The sequence below is a fragment of the Taudactylus pleione genome, unplaced genomic scaffold, assembly GCF_031769625.1.
Source record: "Taudactylus pleione unplaced genomic scaffold, aTauple2 ptg000005l, whole genome shotgun sequence".
Lineage (NCBI taxonomy): Eukaryota > Metazoa > Chordata > Amphibia > Anura > Myobatrachidae > Taudactylus > Taudactylus pleione.
Genome location: NW_028284408.1, coordinates 26498186 through 26517629, shown reverse-complemented (window position 1 = coordinate 26517629; position 19444 = coordinate 26498186). Strand labels below are relative to the sequence as shown.

The 19444-nt window shown below is 42.5% G+C and overlaps 1 protein-coding gene across 2 annotated transcripts in view; it reads left to right on the top strand.

The window, feature by feature from the left end:
* LMBR1L (limb development membrane protein 1 like) overlaps window positions 1–10477 on the top strand; it is a 59311-nt gene extending 48834 nt beyond the window's left edge. For both annotated transcript variants that reach the window (XM_088448615.1, XM_088448692.1), the window contains 7 exons: window positions 180–256; window positions 2091–2168; window positions 2307–2380; window positions 2687–2777; window positions 5000–5066; window positions 5866–6027; window positions 6192–10477. In XM_088448615.1, the coding sequence (XP_088304741.1) occupies window positions 180–256; window positions 2091–2168; window positions 2307–2380; window positions 2687–2777; window positions 5000–5066; window positions 5866–6027; window positions 6192–6247 (605 nt within the window). In that variant the 3' untranslated portion in view covers window positions 6248–10477. The remainder of the gene's footprint in view (window positions 1–179; window positions 257–2090; window positions 2169–2306; window positions 2381–2686; window positions 2778–4999; window positions 5067–5865; window positions 6028–6191) is intronic.
* The last annotated feature ends 8967 nt before the right edge of the window (window positions 10478–19444 follow it).

The following is a 19444-nucleotide window of genomic DNA, read 5'->3' as shown; positions in this document are numbered from 1 at the left end:
AAATAAGAGGACACTATTATGTGTGGAAAAGCTTGATTCTCTATTTTCCTAGATTACATATAATGTGACATAAACTACAATAAAAGGTGGGCACTTCATCTATTGCTCTCATTGTTAGCAGAAATGTTTACTGATTGTGTCTACTTGAATGTAAGGATCTCTCTTCCTATTTACTACAGAGTTGAGAAGGAAAGCATCACCCTGGCAAAGAAATTTGGTGTATCCCCTGGCTATGCTGCTGCTCCTTGCACTCACGGTAAGTCATGTGCTGGGCATTTTCAGTTGTAAGATCTTATATACCTTTTTAAATACATGACACAGTCCATGACTGCATCGGCAGTATTGAACCCAGAAGAGCTAGGGACACGGAGTATCTTTGATTCTTTGGCTAAAACATCTGTTAAGCTGGGCACACGTTAGACTGTGTACCCAGCACGACATCGTATGTGACGGACCCGGCGGGAGTGTCGGCATCGGAAAGTATATACACACTTGCCGATGCGGGCAGCAATGGTGGGAGGTGGGTAGCAGGGGCCATGCTGCATTCGCTAGCGACATCCACCGATCTTTCTGCATTTACAAATGATCTGAGAATGTGGCAGACGACCCGCATACACACTGGGCGATTTGAACAATTTGATATTCCAATGCATCGGAATTGGCCAAATCGTTCAAAATAACGTCTAGTGTGTACCCAGCTTAAAGGTGTCTACATACTTGGCGATGTGCTCACGATCCGACATTGTGTCCGATTTCTACTTGAACCCTCCCCAACAGCTGCTCGGCACTCGTGGGCACGATTCGGTGTTAAAAACTGTCCAATGTGACAAACGATCTATTGTGCCTCGTAACTATTCCAGTGCATCGTGACTGAGATTGTCACATCTGCCCTACAGCACAGCAGATCTGTAGTTGTGATGTACGACATGTGGGTATGCGCATCGTGATCGTGAGTGGACACTCACGATTTGGGCATATCTTACACTATTTGTTGTCACGATGCGTCGGAATCGGGCAAATCGTGTAAAATATCACTGTGTGTATGCACCTTTAGACTGCAGAAAATGCTTGCTTTACCTGCGATCTCTGTTACAGAGTTTTTCAGTGATCAGACCCTCTACACGCTTTTTGGTACGCTCTACATGGACAATTTTGTTTTGTATCTGATCTTAGGGCACAAAATATGTACTTCATCCTCCCAATTAAATTAAATTACAGGTTAAGAAGTGGAGGAAACTAGTATGTGTTAAGGAGTTGTCCAATATTTAAACCTTTTTTAAGCTAATATTATCAATACTTTTATGATATAAGCTATAATGACAGGCACACTATTTGTAGTGTGAAACACTGATTTGCATTTAATGGAATGTATGACATTTACACTACACAAACATTTGTTTGGAAGACAAGCATGTAATTGCCTCGCAATCTTTACGCCTTGTCATATTTTCATTGTGTTGTGGAGAGACCAAAGATCTTGTATTCAACAGCAAAATAAGCTAATGTTGTCCTATTTGTGGTTCTGCTAGCTGTAAGGTTGCAGCTACCTCACACCAAAACCAATTTAATATGGTGGATTTACAATATGGAGAAAATTATATTTATCATTTGTTCTGCTATTCTCTGTTATAAAGCTCTGACACATCCCGCAGTGCATTCTACTAAGTATTATTGTAAGCAGAGATCCTTGCCCTTGTAGTATTACATTATTTATAGATGGGTACTGTCTCTTTATATGAGAAATGCTATTCCTGTTTGTGTTTGCACTTCTCCCTTTTCCACCATTGTATTTGTCTCCTTTGCCATTGTCCATGGCCTTGTATTGTATTACCTTTTTTTTACTTTTTCTTTGGTTTGGTGACTTGACTGACTTGCTTCAACAAAGAATGTTTTTTTCTTTTTACAAAAAGGAAGAAAGAAAAAGTGACTGCTTTTCAAGTCAACTTAATGTAATAAAACCCAAGTAAACCTGTTATTGTAAAATGTACACCCCAAGTAAAATGGCCAGTGCACTATTAGGATTGCTACTGTCTCATTAATCTGCATTCACACAGATCCCATGCTGAAGGCTTGTTTTCTACCTGTTCCAGGGCATCACTGTGCTGATCGTCTGCTTCCACGTCTTAGAGCTTCTCATCGATGACTCTGCCATGCCCAAAGGGATGCAGGTACATGTCTTACATTAAGCGCCCATGTGTAACTTGGCAGTTATCCTTTATTGCATAGATATTGACTCCTGTCCATACCAATACCAACTGTATACTACAAGCATGTGTAAATTATAAAGCATCATTTCTGTTTCACAGGACTCTCGCCTCGGGAAAGTGTCTTTCTCTGTCTTTGGTCCGTTTGGAGCAGCTATACAAGTCATTCTCATTTTGTATCCTTTATATAGAATTACTAAATAATGGCAAATGTTAGATTTGCAAGACACAGTAGTAAATCTAATACCTGTATAGCTTTGTTTTTTTTAAGAACATTTCCTAAATAATAATGTATCCTATTTTTACTAATATCTTGGGAATGCAGTCACATGTTCACCTACAGCCTGATTCTCCCATAGTGTTACACAGTACGTTACAATTTCAGGGACATACTCAATGTTGTATATTTGCATATATAGTTTCAGAAGCTGCCTTTATGTAATTGCTGTATGAATTGTTGTCATTCCTTAATGTCATACCAGCTACCTGATGGCCGCCTCTGTGGTTGGGTTTTACAGCTCGCCTTTCTTTACAAAACTCCTGCCCCAGAAACACGACACAACCATGACCAAAGTAAGAAGCTTTTGTAATAATTTAGGTGAAACTCTGCAGCTTTGGTCCTCATTGTTACTTCGAAAAAAGAGCAGCTGCAATATGTAGCCCTGTCTTTTATTTAATATGCTTTATTTGGCACAGCAGGCTTTAGCACCTGCGGCATAGGAAGACAGTGATCTGTCCAGATTCACACAGAACTGACAGTGATATGCAAGCAGGGGTTTCCGGCATGCCTCTGTCAGCGGAAGTCAATTTCGTATTGCAGACTTACTATACTACACATACTCTGAAAAGGCTGGAAATTGGCGATCCTCCTATGTGTAACTTAGACTGCACATTGTGGAGAATGTTAGACCTTCACTACAGAAGAATGCTGTTTGTCCTAGCCTCATTCAGGTCTTGTATCATGAACTTAGGGAACATCAGAACAGTAAATTGTATGTGGCACATTTGTAGTACTTAATACTTTTATTACTTTTGGTAGAATATGAACATGTATAAACTGTGCCTGGTTGGTGCTTAAGGCATCCCGTGAGAGAAGTGTCAGTGTAGACTGGGGACATGAAAGTTGTCATTACTGGGATGCACTGTAATGTGTTATTAAACGAGGGTCATTGACAGCCTAATTTCTAGCTATGATGCAGAGCAGGGATACGAGTGTCAAGGGGTTCTTCTGCTGTTGTGTCCAGCAATGCATGGTGATACACAGTACACGTCTGCAATGTTCCTGCAGTCCAAACCACCGACTGCCTCTTAAATACGGGGGAGGGGTCTCTGTATACTGTGCCTGTCACGGCAACGCAACTTTGATTTTGCATGTCAGACCCCTAGAGTAGGATAGTGCCGGGTGGTGCACCTCTGAAATTGATACTGGCGAGAACACTGCTATGACCTATTGGCAATCTGTGATTTAGGATGGCGAGGACTGACTACTGTTCTCCCAAGGATGCCCCCTATTTGACAAACGCAGCATTCACATAGGTGTAGCCACTCCTTGATGTTAATGGAAATGACACGTTTAGGGCAGTGCTGACAAAACCTGTCTCTTCTATTTAAATGAGAGAGAACAGGGTTTTCTGCCTTAAGCGTTTTGCATTTGTCATTTTCTGCTTTAACTCCAAGGGTATCAGAAAGAGAGCCTTGTGACTTCTCAGAGTGCACGTTTCTCCCTCTCTGATTTTCAGCACCAGCTGGAGCTACTTCAAGATGTTGGTGTTTTTATAAGTAGCAGCCCATGACCAGCAGCCATTCCTTGGCTTTCTTATTCACTTTGTAACCCAGATGTTGCCCTGCAGGCGGCACATTTTAGCCTTTGTTCTGTGTTTTCTGATGTAGAGCACCATTTTTCTCCTCCTGATCTTTATATCTAGTATTCTATGAAAACAAGGAGGTCATTCATATGATCCCATCCTGCCAGTCTAGTCTTTAGTTTTATATGAATCAAGGGACACTACTTGCATTCTCATGCACCTGCCCTCTTATCGACCAAGGAGGCATTTCACTACTTGGATGTGGTACATTTCCATGGAGTAGTATACCTGTCTAGTACTCAGGAGTTAATTTCTTTGGGCGCCCTGTTTGTCCTTTATGAGGGTCAGGAGGAATGCAATGCCACCTCCCCATAACTTGTCCACTGGTCCCAGATGGCAGTTGTTCCAGCTAGTTCTTTTAGGGCAGAACCTCTGGGATAGTGATGTAGACTACGGAAGTGGTCAGTCATTCTTGGACAATACATTATGAGGCTCCAGCAGAATATTGTAGAATGGGCACCTGGTCATCCATGAATAATTTTGACAAATTTAGCAAATTGGATGGTACCTCTGCAGAGACCACTTTTGGTTGTCTATTACTAAGCAGGAGGAGTAGTTGTGTTATAGGAAGGTGGAGGAGCCTTCACCTATTTCCAGTACAGTGCCTCCTAGTAACAGGCTGCCTAGTCCAAATCGCTAAGAAATGCCATGATCTGCCCATCTCCTCCCATCACATAGGATATTCTAATTTATGAACTTACCTGTATAAATGGGTGCAATTGTTTAAGAGTGTGCAAATTACAACACAATGGTGTTAGTGCATCAGGCTGCAGTTTTGCAGCTTTGTAAGTTACCCTTAATTGCTCTAACTGCGTTGCTGCTGTACCACCTACATTGCACCAATTCTTTATACAAAGGCATTTGTTCACATTTCTCCTGGATTCACTGGATTATGTGCCACCAGCTATTATTCTCTGCTTTCTCTAATAGATCATTGGAAACTGTGTGTCTCTTCTTGTGCTCAGCTCTGCTCTTCCAGTCTTCTCCAGAACATTAGGTGAGTCTTGTTACTTCACTTGTGGGGTGTTTGCGAAAAGAATAATGATGTAAGAAATGGCAGTGTGGTATATTTGTATTACTGTAAAGACTGAGCTGTAGGATACCATTCTTCAGGTCTTCAAACCTTCAAACCACATATTCCACTGCAGGCTGGTGGAATATGTGAAATAGTATATAAATAAATAGTAATAGGAATACTAATATTAATAAAATACTACCAAACTTCCTCTTGAGTCACCATAATTCACAGGGAGTTTTCGTCTGTCCTGTCTCCCATTTGAAATAAAAATAAGAATACGTTTTGATTTGCACCCTTGTCAGTAGCTCTACAGCCAATCAGATTAAAGATGTCACACCTGTAATTCCCTTGTGGCTCTGCCAAGAGTAAGTCGCATTCAGGGGGGGGGGGGGCGGTCTTGTGTTGTGTTTTTTTACCTGTGCATTTAGAAAACTAATTAAGCTAAATGTGGATTTGTGGGGGAATTATAAAAAAAAAAAATGCTTCAGGAGGTTTGTTTCCTTTTATTTATATATCTGTATAATGAAGAGTCCATATAACATGGAAATTTGATTAAATAGACTATATGACAGCAAAAATTAGTAACCTAATGTTACTGGGGTTTATTTTAAAGTACCCAAACTGAAGACTGATATGTTAGGTATGCAATGTATGTAGGCTGACTGTTTGCTTTTTGTGCTTTCAGCTGTCTATATGTAACATGTACTACAATTAGATCTATAATTATTTAGTAAGTCTATGATTACTGTGTCTTAGAGCTGTGTTGGTTTACATTCAGGTATCACAAGATTCGATCTTCTGGGTGACTTTGGGCGCTTTAACTGGCTGGGGAACTTCTATTTGATTTTCCTGTATAACGTGATGTTCGCTGGCCTCACCACACTTTGTCTAGTGAAAAAGTTTACCTGGGCCATGCAAGCTGAGCTCATACGTGCATTTGGTAAGAATATCACTAAAATATGAAATTAAGCCATTTTAGACCTTTTTTAAGATGCAAAAGCATTGTTCTTCCATCTAATACTTTTGGAATTCACAATTAACACTGTATAATTTATGTAGTATTACCATGACATCTGTTCAACTCTTGTTTTTTTATTTTTTAAGGACTGGACAGATTACCTTTGTCCGTGACCCGAATACGTAGTCAAGGGAAGGTCTGATTTACCTCCAAGGCGAGTCTTCGTCTACCATGATGGGCACCTGGTATCCAGGTCATTGAATCCATGGATGGTCAGGCAATCTTTTCAGAAGGTTGCTTTAGTAAGTAGGATGCAAGTGAAGAAGTCTCCTGACTGGACTCCTGTTACTGAAACATTGGATCAGACACTACACGTTATGAGGTTGTCAAGCATCGTCTTGCTGACTCAGGATCTGACTGGAGATCTCCAGAAGGCAACTATGATTCACTAAAAACTGAGCCAACCTTTGAAGGGGTAAAGTGGACCCCTAACCATTGCTTGAATATTTTTTCTGCTGCTAAAGAGTAGGAGAGGGATGGAGGTAGACTTGTCTTTTGGTTTTTAATTTTTTTTATTTATTTTTTTTTAACAATCTTTTTGTTTGAGATTTTTTTAAAGGGTTTGTGTGTTGATGGGATACATGCAACCCCATCATTATTTCAAGGATCACCTTTTATTTAACAAAATACTTAAATGTTCATTTATTTCATACAATTAACCTTTTAAGACTTTTTTTTTTTTTTTTTTACACTAAGGAGATCATCTCAGAACAAGTGCTTTTGTATGTGCCCTCCACTCTACCTGTGCTTGTTTACATGAACTACACTCCAGCCTTCGGGGCCTTTTGTTGCCATCTCATTGGGTGCTGCTGGTCTTTGTATACCAGCATCATATTAAAGCCAGAGAATTGAGAGGCTCTCCTGTCCCTTGTATGATTGTCTTCTGTCTCTTCCACTAATTTTATCAGAGTTTTCTGTGTCTGTCTGTTCCTGCGTCTTGTTTTTCCATGGGTGTTTGTATTATTATGGTGAATATCTCTTAAATCTAATGCAGGATTAGTAGCAAATCCATTTTGTACATAATTCTTATGTTGCTCCACAATTGTTTTTCTTACGTTATTAGATATGCAGTATTTTGTAGCATCCCTGTATCTGATCTGTCTGCATAGTTGCTGGTATGTAGAAAGCGTATAACACATGACATTGGGTTGCAGGAATTGGGAACTTACTACATACTAGAGTTTACATTACAGTGTTACCAATGTTCATTAGTAATAAGACCGCCTATGTCCCAAGTTCTTGTTATACCCTCAGTAATTTAGATACTTCATTAACGTAATGTATTGATCAGCGAGCTGCAGTCCACTAAATTAATTGCAAGTTTTCTCATTTTTATAGCTGTACACAAGTTGTTTTATTGCAATATATTTGAGATGGAGGGTACCCTGTGGAGTATACTCCCATCACCGTTCACTTGTGTATGATTTATTTTAATCATTCTCAAAGAAAATCTTCTATCACTAAAGGGAAAATTAGTATTTACCTGAGGAAATGACACGGTAGGGATAGGCAGTACTTTATGGCTCCAGTGAACCAGCTAATTTCAGTTTATTGTACTAGCGAAGTCTTTTTTCTTTTCTTCCTTTTTTTTTTGCATGTCAGTTGTTGCCATATGATTTACTATAATATGATGTTTCTTAGGGAAAAACTAAATCTTTTCTAAAAGTTGCTATAAAATGAAAATGCTATGGAGGATTACAGTATGCAATTACTAAACCTTTGCCAGCTAATTAGTAGATACTTACCGAGCCCTTACTTGCTCACAGACAGAGGCACACACACCACAGCGGTCCATGGGCTTTCATGCTGGTGCACATAACTGCCACCCTGACTGTTGGCTTTCCTAGACTTGGGCATATGTCCATTTCCACACTTCCAGGCCTGACCAACATTATGTTGTATAACTTCCATTTTTCTGTTAAACCTTTTAAAAAATAAAATAAAACTATATACATAGGTAATGTTATTAGAGTAGTGCAAACACCAGGATTTGGGACTCCTCTTCCTTAGTGACTGTAGTCAGGACATTCTTATAGAAATCTCTAAGTACCACTCCTGAGGGAATTTCTGAGATTTTTGTGATGTGATGAATTTTCCTTCCATGTAACATGAAGCTGCCATGCTTTCTTTTACTCACAAACATTTGCAAGGCCCTATGTTACTACAGCAGACATTCTGTCCTTAATCCCATTAAAGGACACTGCAGTTTTCGCAGAATATGGTCATAGAAAGCAATAGCTTGCAACTATATAGTGGAATCCATTTTGGAGAAAGGGGCAAAGGCGATATAATAAACTGATTCACACATTCACACCTTCATTTAAAATCTATCACAACACCAAATATTGGGGAATATAGACTGTGTATTGTCTGAGAGACCATTTACAACAGCACCAAAAATGTCTGTAGAGTGTTTGTGTGTGTGATAGTGGATTTGAATCGTATAGATGGTAACCTTGCCCGAAAACTTCCAGTGTTTATTATATTAGCTAATTGAAGTTAAGTATAAATATCAAAGTAATTTACACATGGTAGTGGGTTTATTCTGACGTATGGAATGTTTTGTGATCAGGCCGAAACTCCTCCAGGTGATGTAAATTAGTTTGATGTTAATTCCCATCTGATTGGTTTATATAATAAACTGTTAAACCTCCATGTGAGAAGTTCCCATGTGCAATCTTGGTTTTGGATGTGTACAAAATATTTGCCCTTAGTAAAAAGTATCTATTGCTCAGGTACCACTAAGGGATGTGCTGGGATAATACATGAAAATAGCCAGGCTTCCACTTTTATATTTCCATCAAGTTTATTGTAGATTATACTGCAAATAAAATGTATTTCCCATCATCCCCATGAGATTGCTGGTTGCATTAGGAACCATTTAATGTGTTTAAATGCTAAAGTGTGTCCACTTGCTGACTCTGTAATGTAGTTTATACCCCACTTCTGGTTTACAGAAGGTATGTTCTGCAGCATAATAATCTGTGTCTCTGTAATGTGATTGTGTGGTTTGACAAATGTTAACTTTTTTTTTTTTTAATTATTCTTCATTGTTAAGTTTTATTTTGAATGGAAAAATATATATATATATATATATATATTTATATATATATATAATGAAAGAGAAAATGATTTCAGTATTACCAAGTTATTCACTCTTTCCCAGCAGGATCGTCCATAAGATATTCTTGTTATTGAACATGTACATAATGGGTATGAGGGTGTGGAAATGTGTAGCTTTAAGATACGTTTGGACAGATGTGATTGTATTCCTGTACAGTGACGTCGCTGATACAACTGCCATTATTTTGCACGGAAAGTATTTTATCATTGACTGTGAACTGTTTACTTTTGAGAATAAATAGTTTGCTGACAGTGTTTGCCTTACGGTATATCCTGACAGATTTGGTTAATTTAAAAGAAAATTCTTCATTTTTTGGGGCGTCCAGGTGTGCTTTTTAATCTTCCCTCCATTCACTTGAATTGAAAGCTAAAAATAATATAAAAAGGCTTCTACATGAGAAAAATTACCACTGCCTCATATTCCACACTCTTTGGACACTGTGTAATGTTAAAATAAAATATATATAGTACCCCAAGTCTTGCCAGTGAGCAATTAACAGGGTCTTGAAAATGTAGTTTTAAGTTCCTGCAAAGGCATCTTTTTCACCTTCAGCTGACCTACATTTATTGGCTTGTTTGTACATGGCCCTCGTGCACCTTTTACTAAGCAATGTGCATTTCCTATCTAGCTTCATGTGCTGTGTAGCCTTCTATTATATAATTAGTTTGTGCTGTGTATTTTTGATTGTATCCATTGCTGAGTACAGCAGAACTGTCGTATTGACCTTCACTACCCAGAGTAGTAGTGATATCTAACTTTATCAGAAATTAATGAAAAGAACAGAAGAAGCCAGAATGTGAAAAACACTGTACATAGTAAATGCTGCATAACAGCTAACACAAGCCAATAAGTTAGTAACTTGAAGTGGAAAAACATTTAAAGGTCATTTAGTCAAGATGAGGTAATTGTAATCTGTGGCTTTTCATCTATTGTGGGACTGCAAGTCCCAGCATGCACGACATTGCATGACGGATCTCTAGTCCCACCACTGCTGGAGCGCACAAAGACCTCATCTAGTTTGGACACAATTCGTTATTAACTGAAATGAGAAGATACAATGTGATTGACTGACTTTGCTTTGAAGCTTTGTAGGACATCACAACAAGCTTGCTGTAACTGGAAGCTAAGGGAATGCCGTATAAGGAGAAGTGTGTACAGCTGGATGATGTTATTATGGAGTTGTATGTTTTTATTTAGGAGAATTTTTAAAATATTGTTTTTATAATTAAAAATCTCCTGTTTTTACAAGCATGTGGTGTTGGTTGTTTTTCTTCTGTGTAAAGCAGATTTTACAGGTTTCAAATGTATACAAAAGATTGTAGATCTGTTAGGTTCGGGAGTTTGTGGGCCATTTACAAACGACATTCACTGCTGAAGTTCATTCAAAGATGCTCACCACCAGATAACCAATCTGCCTGTAGCCTCGTGGGTATATCTGAAAATCTAACTTCACAGTCCAACCTGTAGGACCCCCACAACAGATCCGGCACTCTGATCTAGCGATGACTTGCTTGGGTGCCTCCCTGGGGCTGGCACACCCCTAATACAATCAATGAAAAGAAGGCAGGTCTCAAAGATGGAAAAATAAGGTGCTTTTAATCAACGTTTCGGGGTCCACTCCCCTTCATCAGGACACATAACTTATTACACATAACTTAATTTATGGACATCTATGGTTTGATTTCTTTGCATGTGTGGTTTGCATGGGTTGTTGCTGACATTTGGTGAAAATTTAATTGCAATAGTCCCATTACAAATATAGTTTACTGAGAAAACTGTTGTGTTCAATACTTATTTTACCCGCTATATATATATATATATATATATATATATATATATATATTTTATATTTTAGACCAGGGGTGGGCAATAAGCGGCCCTTCGGCTGTTGTTGAACTACACATCCCAGCATGCATTGCAACAGTTTTTGATTGGTCAAAGAGCAAAACTGTGGCAGGGCATGCTGGGATGTGTAGTTCTACAACAGCTGGGGGAGCCGCTTATTGCCCACTACTTCACTAGACTAATTTCAAACGATGCGATGGTCATCTTGATTTCCCATGAACTCCCGGACAAACTATTTAGTGCATACACACTGTGCAATCTGCCAAACGATATATCGTGCATTGGCTGGTGGTTAGATCGTTAACATTATATAGTTAACACAGGGCTTGACAAATCCCAGGGGCCAGGTCGCCATGGCTACCAGATTTTGCAGTGAGGGAGGAAGCAGATCCTCATCAGCTCCCGCAGAGACTCGTGCCTATAGTATTTCATGCACAGGAGTGTCGTCTGCGGTGACTGCTGTGCCTGTGGCCGTCCCTACCCACGATGAGTCCTCCTCTATCCCAGCCTACGCTGACTCCTCCTGCCCGTCCCATCCTGCGCTGACTCCTCCTCCTCCATCACAGCCTGCGCCGACGACTCCTCTCCATCCTGGCCTGCTCTGATCCCTGCTGTCTGTCTCAGTCTACGCTGATTCTCCTGTATGTCCTGGCTGTCTACTGTCTCCCATCTCTGGCTGCATAGAGCTCCCTGGTAATGGGGTCTATGCGTGGTCAGGGATTGTGGAGCAGCTTCAAAGGGATAGTGGTGTGACCACGAGGGGAGGGGGGTTCTGTTGCACTTTCTGGCAACATTATTTTATGTGAAATGTGGTCCGTTATTACTGGGGGGTGGAGCAGGGCAGCTGTGCAGAGCAGTGAGGGGGCCTCCATGTTACTATATCCATTCAACCGCGACCATTTTGTGGACTAGTATAGTGTGTATAACAGTTGCATAACACACAGACTGTGCTACTCACTCCTGTAATTTTTTTTTGGGGGGGGCGGTGGTCTGACTCCTACACTTTCATCCTGGCTCCTAGATTTTAGAAAATTTGTCAAGCCCTGAGTTAACATATCGCCTGTTAGTGCTTACACACTGCATGATTTGCGGGAAATCGTTAATGAGATTGTCCGTGTGAGCTGCATGTAGGGATGACCTGAAGATGCGAAGGATGACTCCGCGGGAGCACTATGTATGTGTGCTCACTTGGCAATTTGTAGTTCCGGCGTGTTGGAATCGGCCAAACCATTCAAAAAAACTCGTCTGGTCTGTATGGGTCTTTAGAAGTTTAATGCACCACACAAAAAAATGAAGCTGAAACTCAACATTTTAAACTGCCCACTTCTTAGAGTATTCTAGTTACAGGTGAGAAAGTTCCCCCTAGAGCAGCTGGTGAATTATCTTCCAGTTACCGAGGAATGGGCTATATTTGGAAGGACAAAGAACCTCATTCAGAGGCGGCCGCAAGAAGCGATCGCTCTCTCTGAATGAGGGCGGGCACTTCTTTTTTTTTTTTTTTTTTTTTTTGGTGCGGCCTCCTGGTCGCAAGCTAAGCTGTGGGTTACCACCCACAGCTTAGCTAGCGACCAGGGTGATGGTCGCGATGGTGATCACCATCACGACCATCGGGGCTTGCGACCAGACCTTAAGGTTGGGTCTGGGCACTCGCAAGCCCCAGGGAGCTTTCTGCTCTGATGGAGCAGGAAGCTCCCCACTGACATCACTGATGATGTCAGTGCAGCCGCCCACAAAACGGTAGGCGTAAGGAATGCCTCCGTTTTGGAAACCACTCCCCCCCCCCCCCCCCCCTCCCCCGGCCCGCGAGCTCCGGAACGAGAGAGTTTCTCGCTCTGGGGCTTGCGCACGCGCAGTGCGGCCTCTGTGCGTGCGCAGGGCTACCCATCAGCCAGGTTGCGAGCACATCGGTGCTTGTGACCGGGTCTGAATGACCCCCAAAGAGTGACAAAAGGTTGCAGGAAACTTTTGCTAATAATGAGTGCAGCAGCTTGGAAAGCCTTACTACAGATATGGATAAACACAACGCCCCCTACGTTGAAACTGATTCATGGAAAAAAAACCTTTTCGAATCGTTAATGTGAATTGGGTAGAAACCACACTGGGAAAAAAGCTACTCATGTCTAAGTTTTTTTGAGACATGGGAGAGTTATATATCGCTTTTTATTTCCTGATTTTCAAAGGTGAATTTTTGAATCCTTTCCGCATACTCAATGGTATAGTATTTGTGTACTGCCTAATGATGCTCTGATCTTTTTAGATTTGTTATTTCCTTTTAATTCTGATAGTGTTACAGATTTGTACTCGCTCTTCTTTGCTGCAGTCGCATCAAACCGCTCTTTTGGCGTGCCTGGTCCCGTAAGACTGCTAGCGATGGCTGTCTTTTTTGCTGAAAAGGCGTCTGTCGCAATGTGACAAGGACGCACCAGGAGCCTGTGCTGATTAATTTGATGTGACACTTAAGGTTGGTACACACTAAACGATGTGTACCCAGCATGACATTGCTGGCGACGGGACCCTGCATGCAGCAAGTGCATACACAATTACCGATGTCGACTCCGACTGTGGGGCGCTATGTGTCATGCTGCATTCTGCATCATGTCATTGTTTGCGACATCCCCCGTCGGCCCTGCAGTAGGGACGACAGGCGTTGTTGCCAGCAACCCGTGGGAGCGCGCATACCATGGGTACACACTAGACTATGTACCCGATATGTCGTCCCGATTCACAGGATCGGACGACCTATCGTCTAATGTGTATCCAGCTTTAGTCTCCAAATCAGCATGTGAAGTGCTTTGATGCAGCAGCCACAGCCTTTTTCCAACCAAGTTCTGTTTACAGTCTAAGGTGTCTAGTTACTAAACCTTGGATGGAGATAAAGTGAACGTAGATAAAGTACTAGCCAAATGGCTCCTAACTTCCATGTCACAGACTGTATGACAAATGAAATGAGCTGATTGGCTGGTGCTTTATCTCTGTTCACTTATCTCCAAACAAGGCTTCGTAAATAGATCCCTCTGTAGCATACAAATATACAAGTGTCCCATATCAAATGAATCGCACAGTCTCCTGATGCGTCCTAGTCGAATCGCATTGCGACCTAGGTGCATTTTCATCAAAGAAAAGACACCTGACGGCTCACACCAGGCTTATTGTGCTGCATGGCGTATTGAGGCTAGATGTAGGAGGACACATCTGTACTTGTTGGATTCCTGGCCTCGCAACCTCCATTATAGCACCTATTGGTCATTATATTTGTTATTGATCACTCTCTCTTGGATGATCTTATAAGGACTGAATTAATTTGCTGAATTGTGACTGGTTTTTATTAGGGGTGTGCGGGTTCGCCTGACTCGGATCTGAAATAGAAGCAAAACGTCATCATCCCGCCTTCCGGGTCACGCGGGTCTCGGATCCTATATAAGGTACCCGCGTCGGCGCCATTTTCTCACTCGGCTGTGGACAGTGAAGAGGGAGGGTGGGAGTTAGGGCTGGCTGGGCTGTGTAGTTTAGTGTAGCGGAGTGTAGTGCTGTGCTGCTGTTGTCCATAGGGGCTGTGTCCACTACTTCAAAGTCCATAGGGGCTGGCTGGACTGTGTTGTGCAGTCAGTTGTCCATAGGTGCTGTGTCCACTCCAAAGTCCTCTGCAGTGTCTCAGTCCTAAAGGGGTGCTGTAGTGTTGTCCAGGGGGTGCTCTGTCCATCAGGGGTGCTCCCCCCCCCCCCCCCCAAGTGCAAAAAAAATAAAATATATTTTTTCTGTGTTTGTGAATTGTGTGCGCAGTAGCCGCACGTGCATCAACAAAGTAGTGGCAAGCGTGCGCCTGTGTCATAAGTAAAGGGCCGGCTGGCTTGACTGTTAAAGGGTGCTGTAACCCCCAAAGTACACTCCAAACAAAATAAAAAAATATTTTCTGTGTTTGTGAATTGTGTGCACTGTGGCTGCACGTGTATCAACAAAGGAGCAGCGCCAAGCGTGTGCCTGTGTCCCATAAGTAAAGGGCCAGCTGGCTCATTTCTTAAAGGGTGGTGTAACCCACAAAGTGCACTAGTCTCCAGCAAAAATAAAAAAATATTTTCTGTGTTTGTGTGCGCCTTAGCCGCACGTATATATCAAATCAATATAACATAAATGGAGGACCAAACTTTCACCGATAAAAATAAAATAGGGAAAGATCAAGAACCACTTCCTCCTAGTGCTGAAGCTGCTGCACCTAGTCATGACATAGACGATAACATGCCATCAACGTCGTCTGCCAAGGCTGATGCCCAATGTCATAGTAGAGGGCACATACAATCCCAAATGACAAAGTTCAGGAAAATGACCTTAAAAATTTTTTTGAAATCATCTGAAGAGAAACGTAAACTTGCCAATATGCCATTTATGACACGGAGTGGCAAGGAACGGCTAAGGTCTTTCCCTATGTTCATGACTAGTGGTTCTGCTTCACATGACGATGGAAGCCCTCCTCCCGCTAAAATAATCAAACAAGTTCAGCTGGCAAAAGCACAGCGAAGAACTGTGCGTTCTAAGACGATATCACAAATCCCCAAGGAGAGTCCAAGTGTGGTGGTGGTTGCGATGCCTGACCTTCCCAGCACTGGACGGGAAGAGATGGCTCTTTCCACCGTTTGCACGCCCCCTGCAAGTGCTGAAAGGAGCACCCACAGTCCACTTGCTGATTATGCAAATTGAAGATATCACTGTTGAAGTACAACAGGATGAGGATACTGGTGTAGCTGGTGCTGAGGAGGAAGTTGGCGAGGAGGATTCTGATGGTGATGTGGTTTGTTTAAATCAGGCTCCGGGGGAGACAGTTGTTGTCCGTGGGATGAAAAAGCCCATCACGGTCATGCCTGGGCAGAAGACCAAACATTCCACCTCTTTGGTCTGGCAATATTTCTATCCAAATCCGGACAACAACTGTCTTGCCATATGTAAAGGTGAAATAAGTAGGGGTAGGGACGTTAACCACCTAGGAACATCCTCCCTTATACGGCACCTGCAGCGCGTTCATAAAAAGTTGCTGTCAAGTTCAGAAACTTTGGCTAAGACCGTAAGCAGTCCAGGGACACCTAAATCCCGTTGTCCTGTTGTATCCAAGCGCCTGCAAACCACACCATCAACTCCCTCCTCGTCAATTTCCTCCTTCGGATCGGAAGTAGTCCTGCAGGCCATGTCTCTGGCATGACTGACCCTCCTATCCGGGATTCCGCCGGAGGATCCTGCATTGCTACGCCTGCTGTTGCTGCTGGGAGTCGTTTATCATCCCAGAGAGGAAGTAGGAACACCACTACTTTTACTAAACAATTGACCCTCCAACAGTCCTTAGCGAGGAGGATGAAGTACGACAGCAGTCATCCTGAAGCAAAATGTATAACTGAGGCCTTGACTGCTATGTTGGTGTTAGACGTGCGTCCGGTATCCGCCATTAGTGCAGTGGGATTTAGACAATTGTTGGAGGTAGTGTGTCCCCGGTTCCAAATCCCGTCTAGATTCCACTTCACTAGGCAGGCGATACCGAGACTGTAACGTCAGAAAAAGTGTCCTCAGTGTCCTGAAAAATGCGGTTGTACCCAATGTCCACTTAACCACGGACATGTGGACAAGTGGAACAGGGCAGACTAAGGACTATGTGACTGTGACAGCCCACTGGGTAGATGTATCACCTTACGCAGCAACAACAGCAGCGCACCAGTAGCAGTATCTCAGAAACGCCAGCTCGTTGCAAGGCAGGCTACGCTGTGTATCACCGGTTTCAGTAAGAGGCACACCGCCGACAACCTCTTAGAGAAACTGAGGAAAATCATCGCCCAGTGGCTTACCCCACTTAGACTCTCCTAGGGATTTGTGATATCTGACAACGCCACCAATATTGTGCGGGCATTACATCTGGGCAAATTCCAGCACGTCCCATGTTTTGCTCACACAATAAACTTGGTGGTGCAGAATTTTCTGAAAAGCGACAGGGGCGTGCAGGAGACTCTTTGGGTGGCCCGAAAAATTTCTGGCCACTTTCGCCATTCAGCGACTGCGTGCCGAAGACTGGAGCACCAGCAAACACTCTTGAACCTGCCCCGCCATCACCTTAAGCAAGAGGTTGTGACGCGGTGGAACTCAACCCTCTATATGCTTCAGAGGATGGAGGAGCAGCAAAAGGTCATTCAAGCCTATAAATCCACCTATGACATAGGCAAAGGAGAGGGTATGCACCTGACTCAAGCGCAGTGGAGAATGATTTCCGTGTTGTGCAAGATTCTCCAGCCCTTCGAACTTGCCACACATGAAGTCAGTTCAGACACTGCCAGCTTGAGTCAGGTCATTCCCCTCATCAGGCTTTTGCAGAAGCAGCTGGAGAAAGTGAAGGAGGAGCTAAGATGGAGCGATTCCGCTCGGCATGTGGGACTTGTGGATGAAGCCCTTCATTCGCTTTGCCAGGATCCAGGGTGGTCAATCTGTTGAAATCAGACCACTACATTTTGGCCACCGTGCTCGATCCTAGGTTTAAAGCCTACGTGGTGTCTCTCCGGCCGACGCAAGCCTGCAGAGGTGCAAAGACCTGCTGGTGAAAACGTTGTCAGCTGAAGCGGAACGTGACACGTCAACAGCTCCTTCATTTTCTCCCGCAACTGGGGCTGCCAGGAAAAAACTTAGGTATCCTAAGCAACCAGCTGGCGGTGATGCAGGGCAGGCAGGACCAAGTTTGGACATCCGGTCCGGACTGAAGGACCTGGCAACAATTTCTGACATGTCTACTGTCACTGCATATGATACTGTCACCATTGACAGAATGGTGGAGGATTACATCGGTGACAGCATCCAAGTAGGCATGTCAGACAGTCCGTACCTGTACTGGCAGGAAAAAGAGGCAATTTGGAGGCCCCTGTACAAACTGAGTGACAAACAGAAATCTGCGAGTCCGGTGGTACTGTAGGTGCCACATATAGCTGTACTCACGTCTAATTGAATTTACCCATTACACTTGTTTTACCATATTGAATAATATAAATATATACAACTGATGCCTGATGATAATGTATGAGTGATCCAGTCTTCTGCCAGCTTAAATGTCACACTAGCTATGGATTTGTGGGCTCCCTTAATTATGTATATTGAAATATACAATCTGTTTTGTTGCCACTGAAAATTACTCCAGTGCCACCATACTAGATCTCTTGCTGTTGAGAGAATAGATGTAATACATATACATTTGAACTGTGTTTAAGATCATTTTATATTATACGCAGAACAGAAAATTCGATTGATAAGGAGAATTTACTTGTTCCAGTCAACTGATTTTTATTGCATGTAGTTTCATATAGAGTTATAAATATTACATAACCTTATTATAATAGGAACTTTTTATCACTGCTTATTGGGGAAGTAAAAGCACATTGCCATGGCTAAGGAGAAGCAGTATGTGATTAATCTGACTATCCGGTAGCTGCAGTGTATGTAATACTGTATTGTACTTTGCATGCCTTCCTGGCTGTATGTGTCTACATAATGTAATGGGAAAAACATCTTGCCTTGGTCTCAGACCTTCCTCTTATTCCTCTTTAAATCTTAAATCTCCTGGCACAGTTGTCTTATTTGTTCCAAAGCCTTAACATAGCTACTTGCCAGCCGCATCCCCCTCTTAGTGGCACCATCATTTGTTCACTTTTCCTGTTCCGTTGCAGAGATCCCGACAGGATAACTCCAGCTGCAGGAGCAGTGCCAACTCAACAAGCTGTAGGTCACACTAGTGTTCACCAGTGAGAACAACCTGTATGATCCATGCTCCCTGTCATATATGATTTAAAGTAATATATATACTTACCTGCACACACGTGTACTGCCAACTGTACGGTGGAGTGGTGGAGGAGGAAGAATGGTCTGGGGCTGTTTTTCATGGTTTGGGCTGGACCTTCGTTTGAGGGAATGGAAATATACAGCAGCACACATTGGGCCAAATGTTGCTTGGTTTTGCCATTACTCTAATTGCCACTTTGAATCTAATTTCCATCTTGACTGGAATCATGCCTGCTCTCACAAAGCGTGGGCTATTACATGGCCCATTGTGCGCTTCCTCTTTGTGACATCAGTTTGCACATAGCCCCTATTCTGTTATAGCATGACGTTGCCCCAGTGCACAAAGTGATGTCCAGCAAAAAAATTATTTACCTGAATTGTTTGTAGAAGAACTTTTCTGACCTGCACAGGACCCTGAACGGGTAAGCCAATTATGAGCCAGGCTTTATCATCCAAAATTGATGCCAGACCTCACTAATGCTCTTGTGGCTGAATGGATGTAAATGCCCTCACCCATGTTCCAAAATCTAGTAGTGAGCCTTTCAGAAGTGTGGGGCACATGTGTAAGATGTTTGGGAG